Below are 22,017 nucleotides of genomic sequence, written 5' to 3' on the forward strand. Positions count from 1 at the left end.
CCCACTGAACCATCTCCCCAAATCCCTCAAGCACTTTTTCTTAGTTTCGATAATAATTTCTAGCCTCCTGCCATTGGCAGAAATGAATACCCAACAGGTCTCTAACAAGCAACTTGAAAAGGCATTTATAGGTATCAACAACAAATCTGAGATCTGGGCAGGGTGATGCATAAACCTGCCTCAGAGGAAGGGAAAAAATCCTAAAACAAAACAAAACAACAACAACAACAACAAAAACTAAATAAAATAATGTTAGAAGAGAAAAAAAAAATCTCACACAGACCACCTTCTCTCCCGCACTCCCAGGCCCCAAATCTCACAACACTGGGTGGGTAGCCCAAGCACTCTAGACGCTGAGGCAGGCAACTCACTCCAAATTCTAGGGCAGAATCAAAACACACCCTCCCGCATTAAAACAAAATTAAAACCTCTGTAACCTCAGCACTCCTTAGGTACAGACAGAGGGATTAAAATTTCTCTACCATCCTCAGCCACACGGAGTTGAAGATCAGCCTGAGCTGCTTAAGACCTCTCAGAAAAAAGAAGCAAAGTGCACCGGTCCCCTTGCGGCTGAAGGAGTCAGTTGTGGCTCGAAGGGTCTACCGGGCGCCCTCCCTGTAGATTTTATGCCCCGCCATTTCCGGTTTATAACGGGAAGCCCAATGTAGACAAAGTCTCCGCAAGACTTGCAGAGCTCGGGGAGGCTGGTGGTGAGAAGAGGACAGAGCTTAGGCTACAGGAAGGGCTAAGGCCACAGGACTTGCATCTTGCCTGGCCCCGCGGGGCTGCAGTAAAAGCAGCTGTGCTCTCTGACCTGCAAGGACCAGGATGTTGGAGAGTGCCTGGCTCTCCAGCCTTGCCTCCGGGGGCGGCAGTGGGGGCGGGGGTGGAGGTAGGGGAGGAATGTGGTAGGACGCCAGCTGGGCCCTGGAGTAGCCCTTCAGGTGTGCGTTTTTTTGGAGAGGTAGCTGATCAGCTCCTTCAGGTTGAGTCGAGGTTGAGGCAGGATCTCGAAAGCCCCCAAAGGCCTTTTAGCTCCACCACAGCTTGCAGCTGGCCTCTTAGTCACAGGAGTTCAGGACACCAGAGTGCAGGAAATCCCTACAATCTCCCGTCTTGACTGTGCTCAGTTCAGGCGTTTCCCCACAGGTGAACGTTAAAGGCATTAAAGCCGCTTTTATAGAACTACCCAGGGCCATTTGTTAGGCCGTATCCCAGAAACTGGCTCATATGCGATACCTTTTTCCTGAACCAGGGTGTCAGGTAACTTTTTAAAGGACTGAAAGCTGGTATTGATTTCCAGACTGTTGTGTTGTGTGGAATTATACAGTAATATTCAAACTACAGTCACGGAGAGAGACCCACACTCTAGTAGAGTCTTAAGAGCTGGAGTGTACTCCGGGGAGAGGGGAACCTTTGACCTAGATTTGGACATCTGTGGCTAAACCCCTTCAAGCCCTGGCCATGGGCTTACCTCTAATTACTTTTATGACATTTGCTCAGATATGACTGAGGACCTAAGTCAGCTGCTGACAGTGCTGCTCTATTGTTCACGGGGGAAGCTGACATATGTGCCGTAATGTCATAATACAAGTGCATCAGAATTTCTTTGTTTTCACACACACTGATTGCCTCTGTGCTGCAGAACTGGAGACACAGTGAGTCGCGCTGTGTTGATAGGGTCTACGAAGCGGTACTGAAAATGGCTTTACTACAGGCACGTTGACTTCTGCTTTATTGTGGTTTCTTTATTTTGATTCTTCTTTTCCTTTTTGGTAAGGAAAACTAAGGCCTCCCATAGGCTCATCGTCACTTCCCCTGCCGCCAAGTTACATACTTACAGCTCCAATTGTGAGTTTGAGAAATGTCGAAGTAAATCTTAGGAAAATTAAGAAATGCTGATATAATAGGAAACACACACTTTCAAAGGCCAGCTGCTCCTGTTTGCAAATGATTCTCTCTAGGGGAAAGGGCACCCATGGGAGGTCAGGTCAGCTGGCCAGGCACTCTTCTGTGTTACTGTCAGGGGTGCACAGCGATAGCACGTTGTTTCAGAAGCCATTTGTATTTTAGATACGGTGCTTCCTTTTCGCCGTGCCTGCTGCTGTTCCTCGGGCACTCCAAGCTTCCCTTTGAGCGTGGGCGTTCTTTGGGTCAAATGCAGCTTCCCTCAGGTGTGTAAGATGTGATAAGAGTCTTTTGCTAGGCTGATTGCTCCTGTAGAGTCCCTGGGCCATCACATAGCCCTGAAGGTAGGAACCGGGGGGATAGAATTACCGTGTAATGTCACTTCAAGAGACATTCTGATGCCAGTAGAATTGTTCTGTTAGTTCACGGTTGGTGGAGGCTGATATATCGGGCATTCTTTTTCGTAGTTGCTTGAGAAGAGAGAACGTGTGCCGTGCCAATCTTTATGACTGAAATCCTCCCTTCCTCTGCAGGATCAAAGTGCTTAACTTTGCTGGTTGAAATCTGCCCTGTCAACAACGTGAAGGTTCTGAAAGCAGGGGACAGCTGTGTTTGGGTACAGGTAAATCAGCCCATCTGCCCTCTATCACTGGTCTCACTAATCAGGAGGTGCAACACCCAGGGAGAAAGGGGTTTGTTTACAGAGCACTTTCACACACATTACAGCATTTGATCTAAGCAGTATTCCAGCTGTGAAGGCCAGAAGCACCAGAGCTTCCCTTGTAAACACAGAGAGCAAACTCTGACCTGGCTACCCTGACTCTAAGGCCATGTTTCCACATGATAAAATATCAGGTACTAAAACAACCCGGTGGTAAGCTTTAACTTCATTTACTTCACCTGGTTGACAGACTAATTATCTGATGAGACGACAGTAAATTCCCGACTTTTGCAACACTGTGGATTGCCACAGAAGCACTCCGTGGATAACGTGGGCGGACACGAGTCAGTTTTCATGTGAAGACCACACTTGCGCCTTCTTGTGCTATATGAAGACTTGCTTGCAGTGCAGCAATTGCACTCGTGGCCCGTTGCCAGGCATTGGCTGAGCAGGCGAGTCATCTCCTTGCACGCCTCTAGCTGAGGCCCAACAGGGAGACGCTCTTCCTTGCTTCCGTGCTTACCCTGTGCACAAGTGGTGTTCACTGCCTAATGCCATGGATTTTTCATTTTTCAGCCTTTCTTTGTGATGTCACTGTTTTCGATGACTTCCCAGTGTCATGCTGAACTGTTGTCTGGTTTTCCTAAGAGTCCAAAGACTGGGATGGGTCTTATAGAGGTGATATGTATGCTACTTAGATAAACTGTGTTCGGGCATGAGTTACAGTGCTGTGGGCCGTGAGCTCAATAAGATGCACGGCATGAGGTATATTTCAATAGAAGCACACACAAGACAAGGTTATGTAGTCATCTGTTGGCAGGAATGTGAAGACAGGTTAGTGGCCTGTGACCAAGTTTAGTCTTCAGTATCCAGGGTCTCTGATGGCTACTGCAGATAGTAAGGACTGGTCCTATGCAAACACGCTAGAGCATAATTTCCCTGAGCCTCTTCCTGTTTCTATCTTTTGCTGGACCTGGGGTCAACTAGTCTCATCTGAGTATCTGCTTTAGCCCCAGCCTACAGCCAGTGGGGACGCCTCTTTCCTGTGTTAAGGGAGGGCTTGGCTTTCTTCTCTCCTGCCCTCCTCTCCTCTCCCTTCCTCTCTCCTCTCCTCCTCTCCTCTCCTGTCCACCAGTTCCTCTGACTATGTGGTTTTCCCTGCCTCTTCTGTAGCTTGTAGATAGGCCCCAGCCTGGAACTCACAAGCTGTTTCTCTTTCTTGGGGAACCAACGTCATCTGCCCTGTTGTCAGTGAAGGGACGGCTATGAGACAGGGCAAGCTTCCCTTTTCTGGCTTGGTTTTGGATTCCCTCAGCATCCCCCACCCAGGCAGAGTAAATGATTATTACATTATAAAAAGGACTGGAACAAATAAAGGGAATTAGGTACAGGAAAGGAGTGCTTATTTGTTTTTCTTTTGAGACAACATTTCATTATGTGGCCCTGGCTGGCCTGGAACCTGCTTTGTAGACCAAGCTGGCCTTGAACTGAGAGCCGCTGCCTCTGCCTCAAGAATGCACTACCAGATCCCACAAGAGTTTTGATAAGTGTACGGTTACACAATTTTGCGAATAGATTAAGAGCTACTGGAAATCTTGAAAAGTGGCCAAAATGGTGAATTTCATGTTATATGAATGTTGTCTCAGCTAGAAGTATTTAAAAGCACATGATACATCTATGGCCAGGTGGTGGTGGTGGCACATGCCTTTAATCCCAGCACTTGAGAAGCAGAAGCAGGCGGATTGCTGTGAGTTCGAGGCCAGCCTGGCCTACAAAGTGAGTCTAGGACAGTCAAGGCTACAAAGAGAAACCCTGTCTCAGAAAAAAAGAAACAAACAAACAACAACAACAAAAAACAAATAACTGTATCTATGGACCGAAGACAAATGCCTTTACTCGAATGAAATCAGCCCCCTGCTCATTCCAGGGTCCCACCCCAGCCCTCTCCTGCCCTCTGTTTCTCATGCCCTCACCTCTAGGGACGAGAACCTCAAGCCTCCACCCACGGCACAGATTTCCCTTTGGCTCTGCCCCTTTCCCTGCCAGAGACGTGCCCCTCCACAGGCCACCAAGCCTGGTCTGCACTGTGCTCCCTCTCTTTTTTCTTACCTGAGCTCTCCACTAGTCTATTTTCATGTCTGCGCTGGGAGTCGTGGTCACCTCTGTCGCAGGCGCTCTAGCAGGACAGCTGTGCTTGGGTCCTCACCTGCTACCCTTTGAGAGTTTCCCATTGCCTGAGGTGCACCTTCTAGAACTGCATCCTTCTACGCAGCTATACCACGTGTCCCCAGTGGCAGCTGTTCTCACAGTCTTGCTGCGCTTGTGACACCGTTTCCCTAAATCTGCATAGCGATCACGCAGATTTTGAATTGATTTTGAATGCAAGAGAACAACCACCTTGAATGCTTTTGGACAGCTGTACTCGGAGACTGTGCTTTAATTTTCAGGCCCTGCTCCAGAGTCACCTCATAATAATAGGATGGCAACTGCCATCTACAGGAATCTTGTAAAACCACTTTCTCACTGCTTACCTTGTGAAGACCAGGCGGAGGCTTAGAGACTGGCAGTCCTGGCTCTTGAGTCCCTCAGTCCTAAGAAGGCATCCCATGTCTGCAAACATTATGAAATTTCCTCCGGATTTTCCATTTTTTTCTTTTTTAAGTTCTATGATAATTTTTTTTTTTTTTAGAGTTTAAAAGAAAAAAAATCATACCAGGGTAGATAAGCTGTAAATCTTAGTGGCTATCCAGAGGAGAAAGGGTAAATAGGCCACTCTGCTTCAGTAAAGCCAACAGGGAGGCCAGCCACACAGCAGCAGACAGCCACATGACAGGGAGAGAGGTTTTTAGAAGAGTGATGGGCAGAGTATTAGAGAGCTGAACATGTTAGGGTTAGCATGCCTAGAAAACAGGCAGAAGAAAAGGAAAACTGACAAAGCTACATCTGTGTGACTCTGCAAGAGACTGTGTTGCGGGACAGGAATTCTGGGAGAGTAAAGGCAAAATAATCTCATTAAAGGGGTATTTATTTCACTCATCTCTTTAGCATGGCTTAAAGTGAGCCTGCCCTTCTAGGGATGGTCCTACCTTCCTGCTAGGGATGGTCCTATCTTCCTGAGCGGCAGCCCCTTGGTCAGGTCATGGGCCTGTCCAAGTGGATTAACTCTTAAGGGAGGAGACGATGACACATTCCATCTAGACATGCTCTCTTAAGGCATAGCTGCTTATTTTAAAGCACTGAGCTTCACGCAAAAAGTGCTATTAGCCTCAGACCTCCCAGAGCCCCAATGTGCAGGGCATCTCATGTGTGCACATTTTAGTAAGGCACTAATAATTGGCTCTGTATTATTTTTATAGCCAAACTCTATATTGCTATCTATTATGCCATTTTAGGTCACTGCTAAGAAGAATGTCATATAATTCATGGTTTGCTTTTCAACTCTAGAAGGGGGATTTAACAATGATTACTTAAAGAAATTGGTCTGTTCTGCTGGTCCATTATGCAGAGTAAAGGCAGCAATGATAGAGTGGCCAGTGTCTGTTAATTGAGCTATAAATGGTTATGTTCTTTTATAATGTTTTAAAAGTCTTTTTGGTGCTGGGAAGCAAAATTCACTGGTAACTATTTCTATTAAATTGCCTTTCATGCCATAAAATAAAAAGGCTGGCTGACTGTCTGTCACTTTTTGCTGATAAAAGGTTTGAAGCACTGGCACCGTCTCATGCCAGCTTTTCTTCAGTATCTCAGCTGATGGAGTCAAGCATGTCCTGTGGGCAGGTTCACACACAATGGAGAGCACACAGGGGTGTGCTTTGTCAAGCCTTCTCTTCCCAGAGACAGCAAGCCTGACTTCGAGCCTCATAAATCTTTCGCCACTTGCCACATCATGACTCCCTGTTCTTTCTTGGAAAGTCCCTGGTCACTTTGTTCATTGTCTCTCAAATGTGGGAGTCTGGAAATTGCATCAGGGAGGGTGTTTACTTGGTTTGAAATTATATACTAGGCTTAGCTTCACAGCAAACATACTGGCCACACGTTTTCTCCTTGGGAAATAGAACATGTACACATGTTGACTGCATTGTTTCGGAATGACTTCAGAATCAAATACTCCAAGCAGGAAAACACCATCTCTGGAGGCAGCTTCCCTCTTCGCCTTCTGCTCAAAAGAATGGTGATAACGTGGTACCTGGTACTGACCTCCCCCTAGAAAGCTGAGGCCCTAAATGCTTCCTTCCTCTGTTGGCTTGACCTTTGGCATGCGCACATGTGCTTGCCCCGAAAGATTCGGTGGTTCTCAGATCCTTGCATAGGATGTAGCTGTAGCCACGACCAAACTCAACTACTGAAGTGTGAGCACACGCAAAAGATGTGCTCACGGTTTCTATAATCCCCTTCCTACAGTTCCTCTACCCACATGGCGGAAGTCATCACCATCCACAAGACCACCTGTTACTGGTGTCAGAAGAGAAATGTAAGTGTCTCCTTAGGTAAGGTGCAGGGATGCATGCACACAGTCTCTTGGTGCAAGGTGAACCCTGACTAAATCTTCTGGATATCTTTACCATTGCCAAGGGTCTGCTTGCTTCTGGTGGCCATTTCTCTCTCCCCCCCCCCCCCCGCTCTTTCCTTAGTCTCTACTCAGTTCCCCTGTCTTGGGAAAGGACAATTTTGTGAGCTTGTGGAACCGTTACCCTGTCTGTCAGATTGGATGACTGTGATCCATGTGTGGGGGACTCGGATGGAGAGAAGAAGGGGAAGGAGCAATCACTAGAGGGATTCCAGGGCCAATCCAAAGGCACACAAACATGAGCACATTCTACTGGAAGTGACACAAGAAGTCATGGCCTTTCAAGGTGCTCTTGGATCTGGGAAGGGGTGCAGACAAAACCCACTTTCCAACAGCAGCCTTTCATGTTGAGTGAAACTATGGCTTGACTTGTGCTTGGAAGGACAGATTGTGTTATGTTTGTGTTTGGTCCCTAGGTTTTGGCTCAACTTTTGGTACCACATTTTGTCTTGTAATTAGAACCAGGAGAATATAAGTTTAACCAAGCCTAAATTGTTAGTTACTACAAGCTGCATTAAAGTGTTACAGTTTTTGTTCATGTGGTGTTGCCCCTAAAAATGCCCTATATATGTATATACATATATACATACATATATATGTTTCTGCCTGCATTGATGAATATATGCATTGGGAAATTAGAGGTAAACCATGCTAATGAGGCTCTTGTTAATCTTACCTAAGACTGATGATACTCGCTGTATGCTTCGTGGATTGTAATACTGCAGAGAAAAGTAAATGTGAGAGCTGTCAGTGGGGGCAGAACGGTGGGTTTGGAAGAGTCTTGTGAGATTCCTGTGCACTATAGGGTACTTTTCTAGGCAGCTGTTTTATAAACATTTGTCCACAGCTGTTAGAAAAATAGTACTAATGTTTCTCCTGAATGTTAAATTATCTTTTCTTGTTGGTTTTTTTTTTTTTTAAAACAGATGTTGAACGGTTTCATATCCAGATCACCAGAGAAGATGGAAACAGAGTGGGTAAAAATTTGAAGCACTTTTTGCTTCAGAACTCTATTCCTCAAGGATTTATGTATCTACCTTCTAAAGACAGATGAACTCTACTGACGCAAACCATTTTCTTTTATGTCTTCTGAGTAATAGCCTTACTGTTATGACATGTGAAACAAAAGAAAGACATATGGAGGGATTAGTGACCCCTCCTCTCTCCCGGTGGGCCCTGGGAACAAAAGTCTGTGGGCGTCTCTTCACAGTCTTGCTTGTTTGTGCAAAACTGTCTAATGCTAGATACACATATGGGGGAAACAATGTTTTTACCAAATAGAATCATAATATGTACATTTAATCTCTGCTTTTGTGGTTGCTATTTTACTTACTGCACAAGAGGAAATTAGAAACTAGAAGAATATGACCAATGGTATTTCTCTAATTTTTTTATGTATCTATGCATATGGCAGATAGGACTGTGACGTCCATGTTACACCACTTTCCTTTTGTCTGGTGTATGTCCTTTCACATTTTCCTCCACGTTTATTCACTTATGTTTATTCCACATTTATCTTTGCTTCTGACAAGGCCCGGCTTGACTTGTTATTAACATGTGTGTGTATAATTATGTGGGAGCCAGCTAGAAGAGCTTCCTTTTCTGAGGAAGGGCCTGCTTGTTCCTGGTGTGGTGTCTGATGTTTCAGCCATTCTTCCACAGGAGGATATCCATTCAGGGGCCAGCTTGTTGTTCTTGTAGTACAAAGCATCTTGAGCTTATCTTTTGTTTCCACCTTTACACGTTGGTACCTTCATTTCTTTGGCCTAACTCCTCAGATTTGGATGGCTAGATTGATGGGAATATGCATCTAATAAGTTTCAGGAGGGTTTGCAAGTTGCTTTCCCAAAACTGGTTTTACAAGCAGAGTATTAGAGTGTCAGGCAAACGTACCTATAACACTGTATAATTTCATGGGTGTAAACTGATATCTTACTGTCTCCTTAGTCTGTATTTCTTCTACCATTTATTGAGTTTGCACATCTTCTCAGTTTACTGGCTATTTAAATTTGCTATTTGGAAAATGTATTGATTATATCCTTGTCTGTGTTTCTACTTGGTTACCCTTTTCTTGACCATTTTTATGAGATCTGGATATAGTATAGATATTAAAATGGTTTTATCAATGGTTAGTCCATATAAGATAACCTTTAATTAATTAATTAATTTATTTATTGTGGTTTGTGTACACTCATGTGTTTGTGAATGTGAGTGCCATGGGATGAGTATGGGGAACTTCTATCTCAGGGATCAAATTCAGGTTGTAAGTCTTGGTGGTACCTTCGCCTACCAGCCTTCAGAACAGTCTTTCTCTGAGAATGTTGATGCTTCTCTGAAGACTTTAAATTATATGAACAAAGCTGAAACAGGAAGCGACTGTTACTAATCGTGTAGCTACGATGGAATGCCTCAAATCAGGAGGGTTGGCTGGAAAGTGAACAGGGCTGTGTGGGCAGGGCTCTGGCTGCCCGGGACCCCTGGAGGGGGTGGGTAGTGTTCAGATCCCAGTGACAGCAATGGGAACTTGAAGGAGAGTGTTAGGCATACACGTTAGCATGGGAATTCGCATAGGCTGAAGAGTGGCTTGGAGGAAGGTTTGGGATCAATTGATGCTGTGGGGAGTGTGTGTATGTGTGTATGGGGGGGCTCCTGCCAGCTGCCCAGCCAGAATCTTGCTGACCAAGATGGGTCCACCCCCTGGTAACCTTTCTGGGTACCACTTCTGCCCACATCCTAGAAGTATTAGCTTCCTTTAAGGCGGTGTGTTGTTGGTGTTGTTATTGTTATTGTTTTGTTTTTTGGGTTTTATTGCTTTGTTTTTTGGGTTTTTTTGTTTTGGTTTGGTTTTTGGAGACAGGGTTTTTCTGTGTAGCCTAGGCTGGCCTCAAACTCACAGCGATCTGCCTGCCTCTGCCTCCCTGAGAGCTGGGACTAAAGGCGCCCGGCTGCAGGGTGTGTATTCTACCTGATCATCACAACATCCTTAAGGAGCAGGCAGGACTGTAGCTCCATCTTCAAACAGGAAACAATAACCAAAGACTCACTGAAGTGAAGTCACCCCAGAGGGACACAGTGGATATTTTAATGTCATCATGCCACAATCTGATGCTCATCTTGTTGTCATATGGCTTTGGCTAAAAAGATTTCCAAGCCTGTCCCCCAAAACCCAGAATTCACACTCACATAAACCAGGGTGGGTTTAGAGGATGTGGACAGTGGTCTGGGGTCTTTAGCACGTTCTCATGGCCAAATGATGCAGACCCAGGAGAGCAGGAGATAGAGCTGTGTGCGTGCTTGCCTCATGTCCCAGCTAGCACTCGAGAGGAAGTTCCTTTGGGTTCAGAGAGGGTCCAGGCACAAATTTGGGCCATCCTGAGGCTTCTCCTTTTCTGGTCCAGCTCAGCGTCTTCTTTTTGTTTTATGGTTTGGTGTTTGCTTGGTTGGCATTTTAAGGAGAATGACTTGGGCCTGGAATCTCACATGCTAAGTGCATGCTCTGCCACATGCTAAGCATGTTAGCCCTATTCATTGCCCTTAAGAAGTAAACTCTGGTTTTTGTTTGTTTGTTTATTTTCTTAGTCAGGGTCTTTTTTTGTATCTCAGCCTGGCTTGGAACTTGCAATCCTCCTGCTTCAGCATCCTAAGTGCTGGCATTATAGATGTGAAGCACCACACCACGTTTGGAAAAGTAAATTCCCTGTGAGTGCATATCATGTAGGTGTGCATTTTTTTTGTGTGTATGCATGTATATGCTGGTGTGTATGTGTGTTCATGCTAGTGTATGTGTGTCTGTGCTGGTCTCTGTGTGTGTGTGTGTGTGTGTGTGTGTGTAGACTGGTGTGTGTGTATGTGCTGATGTGTGTGTGCATGTGCATCTATGATGACATGTGTATGTGTGTTGTATGTGTGTATATGTTGGTGTGTGTACATATGAAGGTATGTCTGCGTGCATGTGTGTGCATGTATGTGTGTATATGTTGGTGTGTGTACATATGAAGGTATGTCTGCGTGCATGTATGTGCATGTATGTGTGTATATGCTGGTGGGTGGGCAATGCTCTCACTCTTGTGGAACACATAAAGGAAAGACCATGACCAAAGCCTCATTGGAGTCTGGCCCAGCTGGGCTGTTGTAATGCTTTCTGCACCAGGCCTGAGGGCTTCCTCAGCATCATGAGCCTTTGTCTTTGCAGGTGAAGGCTTCTGTGTATAAAGACCTGATCAAAGGGGTTGATTACAACAGGAACTTACACGTGTTCTGTTAACACAGATAGTGTTTGTGGAAGGTGTGGCCTCTGCCAACCTGCCTGTTAAGCTAAGAAGAAGAACAGCGCACAGGGCATTAGGAAAGAGGCGATGATGCCTTTAAAATGTTATGAAAAAACTGTATTTTTTGGATGTGGAGGAGGCGCTAATGATAAAGTAGGGATATTTATATGCATCATAGGGATAGGACATGTAAAAACAATGATTTAAGATGTTGCTTTTAATGTACTTACTTATAAAATCATTTTCTCCTTAGGTAATTAGAAATTCTAGCCATCTCCCAAGAGACAGAATAGCTGAAGATTTTGTTTGGGCTCAGTGGGATATGTCAGAGCAGCGATTATACTACATTGAACTAAAGGTAAAACTAGCTCGTGGGTGTTATTCCTATAGAGACAATATAATTATGATATCATTGCTGTGTCTTGAAAAAACCTCCAATATTTATTTATTTTTATTTTATGCATACGATGTTTCACAATGAATGTACGTCTGTGTACCATCCATGTGCAGTGCTTGTAGAGGCTAGAAGAGGGTGTGGATCCCCTGGGACTGGAGTTGCAGGTGGTTGTGAGCCACCATGTGTGTGCCAGGAATCTAGCCAAGGTCCTCTGGAAGAGCAGCCAGTGCTCTGACCTAGTGAGGCATCTCTCTATCCCCTGATACAGCTTTTTGATAACCACATTGTCACTAATGGGGAATAGCCAATGAAGGTTTATTAAAGAAAATGAACGGGTTTTCGTTATTTCTCCTTGACCACTTCTTCTTTTCAGCTTTTTTATTTTGGGAGGTAACATGTCAAGCATTTTTCTTTTCTAGCATTTGAAGAGTGTTTTGAAATGCATCCAGTTTTGGGGAGATGAAAGTTTTAACTTAATGGTAAGTACAAGGAATGTAAGCAAGGTTTTTTCTTTTGTTTGTTCTTTTCTTTTGTTTTGTTTTTGGCATTTTCATATTGTGCCGCTTACTTGCCTGATCAAATAACTTGGTTTGTCCTGTCTCAAGGCCTTAGCTTTCTAGCAAATGCACTGTTGAGGTGGGTGAAGAGGAGACCATGTACAGGAGAGTGTGTTCTTAAAGCAGCCACCCTAAGAGGGACTCCAAGGAGGGTTATAGGTGTGATTGGGAGTAGATTGCTCTAAGTGATCAAGTTATATGGCTCAAAAGGGATCATGGATAGAGAGGGTTTGAGGATGGGGAAGGAGGTCAGAGCATATAGTTGAGTAAGCACCCAGCATCACCCTTAGAAAAGCTGTTGGGGGTTAGTCTGTCTGTGGTAAGGTGCTGCTGCTTATGTCTTTATCTGGGATGGACAGCATTTCCTTCCTTTCTTAGGACCAGCATTAGTATCAAGCACACTTGGCTTCTCACTATTACAAGATGGGTTCTTATCATTTCCTGTCCCATTTTAGCTCACCCACTCCAAAAGACATCCCAGGCTTCCTTCTTTACACGGCCATCTATGTCTTGTGGAAGGGTGTGGCTGTCATTGTCCTCTATAGTATACAGTCTGTTCATGATAGTCAAGATTAAGGCAGAGTTAGCCTTGTAGGAAAGAACTGTACACTGAACATGTCTGTAACTCCAGGATATTTCCAGCGGACTTCCTGTACTGTGGGGTTGGGTCTAGCCTCCGGAGATGATGGTTAAACAGCCTTTTACCACCAGACCGGCCTAGCATTGACAGTTTGCTTTGCATTCACAACTCCTATCATCTAATGCCTTTTTTATACTTAATGTTTTTTAAGATTATAATAGAGTTACAAATTTTCGCCCTCTAAATCTCCCTCCTCCTCATTCTCCTTCAAATCCATGGCTTCTTCTTTCATCAATTTTTATTGTATGCATTTATGAATATGTATATTCATGTGTATTCCTATTCAGTCTGTATAATGTCACTTATTTGCATGTTTTCAAGGCTGACCATTTGTCACTGAGCAGCCAATTGATGTGCTTTCCTCTAGGGAAGACCTGTAATGTCATTTTTAATGCTTATCTCTTCCTCATTTTTTTGACAGTTTGAAATGCCCTTGGACATATCATTAAGTGGCTTAGGATTTAAGTAAGTTACCCATAGAATGTTAAATTTCATATGCATTTATATGTAGCAAAATGACATCTTTTCATAATTGTGGTGGGTAGATACTGGGACAATCTGATATTTTATGCATCTATCTTAAGATTTATTTATTCTTATTTTATGTGTGTGGATGCTTAGCCTGCATATATGTCTGTGCCCCACATATGTACAGTGTTTGCAGAGTCCAGAAGAAGGTGTCAGATCCCCTGGAACTGGAGTTACAGATGGTTGTGGGCTGCCATGTGGGTGCTGGCCATGGGACCTGGGTCCTCCAGAAGAGCAGCCAGTGCTCTTAATGGCTAAGCTGTGCCTAGCCCCTTGTGGATCAACTTTTAATATTCCCATTCTTTGCAGAATATAAACTGATTTATCAAGCATGGAAAGAGGATTATGTGTATAAAGTCAACTGTGTTGATTTTTGTAGCCATTTATTTCTGTAGGGCACCTGCCCTTATTTTGAAGTGTGGAAGTGCTTGTTCCCTCTGGTTAAACAAAGAGGTCCTATGAGTCAGCCTGAACACATTTAGATCAAATATCAAAATGCTTTCCTATTGCCAACAAGAGGTCACAGGCCAACCCACCTGTAACTCCGCCTAGGTCTCTTGCCTTATTTTTTTTCTGTTTTCTTCTTTATATAAAAGGCAAAATTTTTCTTTTTACAGAGTATTTAATGTGTATCAGAAAGCTACAGTATTTAAAAAATAAGACAAAATAAAGGACATCAAAGTCCAGAAGAAAAAATGGTTTCCAAAATTAGAGTAATGGTAGTCCTAAACTGTTCAGTATTTTACTAGCTTTATTTAAACATCTATGCACCTATTTTGAAACATAGTATTGTATTTTAGATAATATTTACTATAAATCACAAAACTTATGAAAGCATATGTTGTAAGTAATATAATTTTCTGTCTATTGCCAGGCCCATACCTTTTATGCACCTCTTATATTTTTTCATTTTTTTATTAAATATTTTTATTTTTTTATTTTTTATTTTTTATTTTATTTTTTTGTTTTTCGAGACAGGGTTTCTTTGTGTAGCCTTGGCTGTCCTGGATTCGCTTTATAGACCAGGCTGGCCTCTGCCTCCCTCTGCCTCCCGAGTGCTGGGATTAAAGGCGTGTGCCACCACGCCCGGCATATTTTTTATTTTTTACATATACATTTATATTATTACACATATATCCAATAAACTGCCTACAGCAAGAAGAACCATTAAACAATCAGGAATTATATTAATGTTACATTCATAGTCTCTTGGCTATTTGTACTTGGCAGCCTTGAAGAAAACATCTTTCCTATCTTGGTGCGTCTAAAATTCTGAATGTAAATCAATATCTATCATATCTCATCATTATCAACTTAAAACACCTATCTAGACCTAAAAACATCTTAACCCCTAAACAACTAAGCTTAATTGTAAAACTAAACTATTTGGTCTTCAACCCCCACCAGAGACTTGAGAAGAAATAAACTTGATGACCTGAGTCTGTTAGAAGTGCTGGTTAGCAGTTTCCCAAATGAGAAGATAACGGAGACAGTTTGCTGCCTGAACAGTCACGCAAAACTCTCTATAACATTGGGGCATCATCTTCAGCCTTCTGGCCCAGCATATCTGACAGACATATTTGTGAGGCAGGAACTATTGAGGACTTGCTTACTTTGTCTTGGCAGAGTTTGGCTGTTGACTCTGCCTGCACCCAAGCTTGCCCGCTTTTAGGCAGAATTCTGTCTGTGATAGAAACGAGGACATTTTCCCCAGTGGCTTATTTGCCACATTTGAAGCCATCTCCATAAGGAGGTTCTTTGATGCTCATCATCTTCTTTGAGGGAGGCTGGGTGTTTCCAGGAGTTCACCTGTCTCATTGTCAGTGAATCTTTAATAAAAACATTTTAAAATGCCATATTCTGTATGTCTCTGAGGTTTTTGAAGACTTTATCTAACTATCCTACCTTATCTTTCTATAGAATCATATCTACCTGTTGTACCTAAGATGTATAATCTTGTGGTAATTTAATCATGATATTACATTATATGACAAAAATTTGTATTGAAGAAACCTTTCTCTGCCTCTGTGACAGTATCATAGTGCATATGACATGTGTCAGGAGAATATGTTTTAAAATGTATTCAGTAATATCTCTTCCTTTATAATCTTAGGCTTGTCAACTTTGGGTATGACTCTCGTCAAGACCGTGAGAAGTTACGCAACCAGCCTTCTCTGTGCATTTTCAGCAACCATACAGGTAGAAGCGGGGTCATTCTTATCAATTTTGATTAACCTGAGTTCTAAACAAAGTGCAGTTATTGTTCAACTGCGTGAAGCCTGAAAATGAAATATAACAGTCACATTATTACAGAAACCATCAAGTGGATATTACATATATAGTTGTATGCCAAACTGTCTTCTCCACTGTAATCTCGCCTCTCTGTGTCACTGAGCTATAAGCTGCAGACCACTCAGCATTGCTTTATGCATGCCCCAGAGCATCTTTGTCTTGAATTTCCCTGCTCTAGGAAGTGACACTGGGTGCCAGCCAAGGCACAGTAGGCTAAAATCGGAAAGATGGGTGTGCTCCTGGCTGTTGGTGGAAGACAAAGCGCTGTCGGTTGTGTCAGAACACTTATGAGTCACTTAATATTCTGAGCTCAGACAGACGTTTCTAATAAATCAATTACAGTAGGAAGGTAAATAAATCAGCCTTATCACTAAAAAGAAAATATTCTCATTGCGTTCACATCTGATGGTCAGCCCTGACTATAGCTAGGCACTGTGGTTAGGCTATCTTGGAAGATCTAAGTTAGCTGCCTTCCTTTCTGGGTACCACCCTCTGAGAGGCGGTAAGGGGGGGCACCGAACCCCTCCTTCCTGCTCACATAATGGCAAGTTCTCAGAATGAGGCCAGTGTTGGAACATTTTATGGGGCCGCTTAATTACTGTTCCAGTGAGATAATTTCCCTTGGAAAACTTGTCTGTAATAGTGTTCGTTGTCTAAATGGTTCCCAAAGGCTAGCCGCCGTGGGGACGTTGTTATCTTCATCACTGATGAATAGTCGCCGAAAGGTCTCTGGATTATATTAAGAACATATTTTGTTTTCTTAAACTGTGACTTCCTCCGACATATAAATAGCAGCCAGATTATTGTGAATGATAATAATAGCCACCAACGTTTAGAGCCAGATATATGTATTTTTGCCAGAGATTTATATAGATTATTTGATTCTCCTATAAGAACCTTCTGAAGCAGTGTCTATATTTTTTAAATGTACGGACGAGGAAACCGAGGCATACAGAACTAACAACAAAGGGAACATGCTTTATAAACCAAGTTCTTGGGAGGCAGAGGACAAAGACTGCAGCAAAGACAGCCTGCTGTGCGTAGAGAGCTCCAGGCCAGCTAGGGCTTCACTGCAAACCTCTGACTAAACAAAGCAAAACTGGGCTAGGGCTGCTCAGCCAGGAAAGCTTATTTCAGAATTCGAAACAATCTAAATGTGAAACGTTTGTGGTTCAGGCATTTTTGATGAGGGATACTCAACTCGGATCAGTTTAAGTGTAATGTCTTCACTTGTAGGTAACTGGCGTTAGCCACAGCTACTAAAGGTAATGCAGAGTTTTAAATAGTGAGAAAGAAGCGGAGGTGGGGAGGCATGCTAGGTGTTCACCTTTGACATGAGCCAGAGCTGCCATTGATGAGTATGGCCTCACATACTGTATTTGACCTCACATCACTGCTCATAGAAAGGCCCATAGTTCACATTTCAGTGTGTTTAAAAAATACTGGATGCATTCTTTAAAGAGAACACCATTTGGAAAGCTGGGGTCCATAGCTGTGAGAGATGAGTGGGAGGGGACAGCCAGGTAAGATGACAGTGTATGCATCCACTGAAGTTTCATCGAGGCATGACCTTTTCTAGACTACCTGTCAGTGACCCGCCACAGTGCACTGCCGATAACTGTGATTTGAAATGTCAGAGCACCTTGTTAAGCAAGGCATCTTAAGGCACAGAACAGAAGTAGGTGACTAATAGCTCCGACCATGTATGATGCAGATTAGTTAAATGCTATCAAACATCTTCTTTTTCCTAGGGAGTTTGTGTGTGTGCTACAGCCCAAAGGTGGACTCTTGGAAAGAAATCACTTATTCAATATTTTACCTGCATAAAGGTACTTTTCAGTTTATTCTCTTTTACTTTTATGTTTTTCCAAGTAGCAACAAATTAAATTGGAAACATTTTAGCACTTAGCAAACAATTTTTTCGTATATTTTATGATTAACTGTATAGCTATGTGCAGAAATTCACTAATGGTAAATAGTAAGTACGTAACTTCTGTATCACTTGTGTTCTTATACGAGCCGATGGCTTGTTGTAGACTATAGACTATTTCTAGCGGGCTTATTTGCCAAAGTGTGATGGTTTGGCACATAGTTATTACTAACTGGCATGTTATCTATAGCTTTAATTCACATGGTTACATCAGGATTTAGTTTAAAAAATTCTTTGCTCTCAGTATAAACAGGCTGCTATCCTAGGGTAGGCTATGCTATCAGACTAAGATATTTGACGCCTGTCACATGTCTATGGCCTGTGATGCTGGCATGCAGCGTTCTGGGGAGAGGGATGAGGTACCAGCCTCTGCTACTTCTGTGGTACAGCATGCCCTGCAATGCTTTTAGTCTGAGCCATGCTCAGGAGCACTTTTGTATGTTTGCTTAATTCCTCAAAATTTATACTTATGCCAGATATACTGGTGCACACCTTTGATTTGAGCACTCAGGAGGCAGAGGCAGGCAGATCTCTGTGAGTCTCAGACCAGCTTGGTCTACAGAGCAAGTTCTAGGCTAGCTAGGGCTGCATAGAGAAAAACCCTGTCTCAAAAACATTAAAAAATATTTATAGAATACATGTTGTGAGTGTGGCTGAATCTATTTTTAAAGACGGAATTTCTGTTCCAGTACTCATTTGTTTTTTATTTTTTATGTCAAGCCACACAAACATTCAGACTCCCACAGCAGTGCCTGATGTTACCAGGGTGTTAGAGGTAAAGGCAGAAAAGTTTAACAATTTTTTTTTTAGTGGAACAACTAAAAGAAACTCAGCACCAGATGTAGACATATTTTTAAATTGTTAGCTCTTGCAAGACTTCTTTATGTGATTCTAATAATTAGCGTAATGATTCTAATCATCACGGAGACCGAGTTAGAGGACATGCCCGACACACTTTCATAGCCGCTTACTCCCTCTCTAGATAAAGGTGGCACTGTGAGCTGGAGACATCTTGGATGGTTGGCAAGAACTGTAATGTGTAGAAATGAGCCCTGTGACCCCCTCTATCTTAGCTCGTTGAGTAAACTCCATTGGGCTCTCTCCACCCTACACAATCCATCCCTCTTGCCTGGCTTTCTGCCTGAGCTAAAACATCTGCCCCACCGTGAGTGCCATCAGATGGTCCACCGCTGCCATAGTGTCACTCTTTTGGAGAGTGACAGCACCATGAATTCTAGAAGCCAGAAGGTGCTTTCCCTGTCCCTAAAGGTTGCGAATGTTATACAGGGGAGGTCAGTACTAGCCTTTCTGTTTGTGAGATTAACTTTCCCTGGTTTCCTGCTCTTCATTTGCAGGATATAGAAAGACCTTCAAGGCTGCTCCTGGGGGTGCTGACTCACACGTGGTGACAGAGGGCATTTCTTTTCTCAGCCTTGGTAGGTATTCTGGCTTGTTTTTCTGTTGCTGTGGTAAACATACAACCAAAAGCAGCTTGGGGGAAAAGGCTTTATTTCAGCTTACACTTCCAGGTAACAGTCAAGCACAGGGAAGTCAAGCACAGGAAGTGAAGTAGGAGCTGAAGCAGAAACCATGGAGAAATGCTACTTGTTTATTGGCTTGTTCTCACTCTAACTCTTGTTTTCTTCCTCCTAGGCCTATTTGCCTAGGGGATGCACTGCCCACGGTGGGCTGGGCCCTACCACATCAATTATTGATGAAGAAAATGCCCCCACAGCCTTGCCCACAGGCCAGTCTGATCTAGGCAGTTTTCTAGCTGAGGTTCCTACTTCCCAAGCGGCTCTAGTTTGTGTCAAGTTGACAATAAAACAAACCAGCACAGCGGCTATGGTGATGGGCCTCTCTCTACTCTATTTTTCCAACACGTGCTCTGCTCTGGTGTCCACTCATTTCCTTCTCCATGACTCCATTTTTCTCATACCCCTGAGGAGTGACTGTGGTGACGATCACCGACTTTTTTTTTAAGTCTGAGGGGAGGAGGTTTTCTCTGGCAAGCAACCTTCTCAGCTCCTCAGCTCTTGGAGTTGAAATGTGTCTTCCCCCTTTTAGAGATCCCAGGCTGTGAGCCTCTCTGTGACTTTGGAAGCAGTCCTTTTGTTAGTGTACAAAGGACCCCGGATGAATAAGATGTCTCCAAGGAGCCTGTGAGAAATCACACATCATGCTGACCCTGAATTCTAGAAGGAGAAAGGCCTTTACACAGTTGTCTGTTCCCTCCTGCTAATTGTGAAAGGCTTAAAAAAGCCCCCATTAATGATTTATGGACCAGCTTGAGCGAATTGTTTTCTCCAAGTGAATATGGTGAAAGGAACTGTAGGATTTGGTTCTGTAAGGTGAAGACAGCGTAGAAAGGGCTTGTTGCACCTCCACAGTGGAAGTGGCATACCCGGCTGTATGGAGGGCGGAGCACAAAGCATAAGACCCCCGTGACGACTGCTGGGACCCACTCACAGATGGGAAGGGCTCAGTATTTATTTAAAGAAGGAAAGCTTGGGTTTACAGCACGTGATTCTTTGATATATTTCCTACCCCTGCTTGCCAGTCCATCTGCTTCTGTGACAAAGGTTTGGCAAACTGTGTGAGGAAACTGCAAGATAGAGGGGAGAGCTGAAAATAAGGCCCCGCCCCCAGTTTTCTGTTTTAAATGATACTATCGGTCAGGCCAAGTACCTTTTGCTAGGTGGGCCAGTGCATGGCACATTTTGACATGATCTTTGACCTGTGAGAAATGGCCCCAGAGAGCTTGGCTCTCTTGTTTTCTGTGATGAGGGAGGGTTAGAACGGCTGCTGAGTCTGCACACCCGTTTCCTGTCAGAAGCGCTGTATCAGTGTCCATCAACAGTGCAGGGAAACCTATCCTGTGCCTTTCCAGGGCAAAGGTCTCTTCCTTTTCTCCTCCTGAGAATAGTTAGAAAGGCCACATGATTCAGTCTGTGGTCTTGACAGGACAGAAATACCAGAGTGTGTAAAACAGTCTGTCTTACACAGTCATTTTCTTAAGCATGACTTATTAATAGCTATAAAGTTGTATCCAAGATTTAAACTGTTCTTGAGGGAATTTTCATGGTAACAGTTACTTTTTTTGAGTAGTATGTTTTTCTATACATTGCTTATAATTTATTATTACCCCGCTGAAAAGGGCTTGCGTTGATTGAAATATAGAGACTTAAATTTAGCATTACATTTCCTGAGGAAACACAGAAATCCCTATCCATTCCAGATAGGGCAACAACAGACCAAGCAAATTACTCCACCCAAGTCCATCTTGGCAAAGGAGCATGCGCACTGGGACCACCCCAGGAAGGTGGTGAGGAATGCTTTAGTCAGGAGGAAATAGCCGTGCAGCGGCGTCTGTATAGGCCAGGCATGCTTATAAAATAAAGGCTACCACTTAGTAAATAATGCATGTTAAATATCTTACTTAATTGTGATCTTTACAACAGTTCTGCCTGGGAATAATATCCACATTTCCCAGACAGTGAAGCTGAGGTTGAGAAAGGGTTAGATTTGTACCCAGGATCCTTTCAGTGTCTCTCTCAAGAGACGGACACCCTACCATTTTCCACCTCCATATAACAAATGAGCACTCAGGTAGAGCTCAAAGCAGCACAGGCATCTATTCCCTGGATGGAGTTCAGAAGCCGGAAGGGTGTGCTGAGAAACTAAAATCAAGTGTGGGCAGGACCGGATCCTTCTGCTGAGTCTGAGGAAAAGCTTACTTCCTGCCTCCTCAGGCACCTAGAGGCTAGCACCGCCTTTACAGCAGTTGCTTTGTCATTCTGTGGTCACCTTCTGCAGGCAGCTTCCCCTCTTCCTTCCTCTTAGTAACACTTTGACCACCTGGAGTCCAACTGGGATAATCCAGGGTTCTTTCCTCATCTCAAGGCCCTAATTACACACCCGCAGCAGTTTCTGTTCATCAGAAGTTAGCCCAGGACAGGCAAGGTGGCTCAATGGGTAAGGGTTCTTGCTCCCAAGCCTGAGCCCAGGTCAGTCCCAGGATGGAAGACTCACACACGGGCTGTTCTCAACACATACCTCACACACAAGGAAGTAAATGTCGTAAGACGTTTTCTAAATTGACACCAAGTCACAGGCCCTGCAGGTCAGTGCGTGAGTAGGGGCCACCATTGACCCTGCCACAGGAAAATAATGACATTTTGGGTGCAGACTGCGCTGCACACTATGAGATGGAAGCCCCTAGAGTCCACCACACAGACTTTGCTAGGACTCTACCCTCCCCACTCCCAT

The 22,017-nt window shown here is 43.8% G+C and overlaps 1 protein-coding gene across 1 annotated transcript in view; it reads left to right on the forward strand.

The window, feature by feature from the left end:
• The window catches only part of Gsap (gamma-secretase activating protein), an 80,375-nt gene that overhangs the window by 16,517 nt on the left and 41,841 nt on the right, over window positions 1-22,017 (forward strand). The window contains exons 6-15 of the mRNA XM_051152101.1: window positions 2,442-2,530; window positions 6,971-7,040; window positions 8,063-8,109; window positions 9,397-9,399; window positions 11,658-11,762; window positions 12,221-12,280; window positions 13,420-13,463; window positions 15,640-15,725; window positions 17,570-17,647; window positions 19,104-19,184. Of these exons, the coding sequence (XP_051008058.1) occupies window positions 2,442-2,530; window positions 6,971-7,040; window positions 8,063-8,109; window positions 9,397-9,399; window positions 11,658-11,762; window positions 12,221-12,280; window positions 13,420-13,463; window positions 15,640-15,725; window positions 17,570-17,647; window positions 19,104-19,184 (663 nt within the window). The remainder of the gene's footprint in view (window positions 1-2,441; window positions 2,531-6,970; window positions 7,041-8,062; window positions 8,110-9,396; window positions 9,400-11,657; window positions 11,763-12,220; window positions 12,281-13,419; window positions 13,464-15,639; window positions 15,726-17,569; window positions 17,648-19,103; window positions 19,185-22,017) is intronic.

Source organism: Acomys russatus, chromosome 10, assembly GCF_903995435.1.
Source record: "Acomys russatus chromosome 10, mAcoRus1.1, whole genome shotgun sequence".
NCBI classification, from domain to species: domain Eukaryota; kingdom Metazoa; phylum Chordata; class Mammalia; order Rodentia; family Muridae; genus Acomys; species Acomys russatus.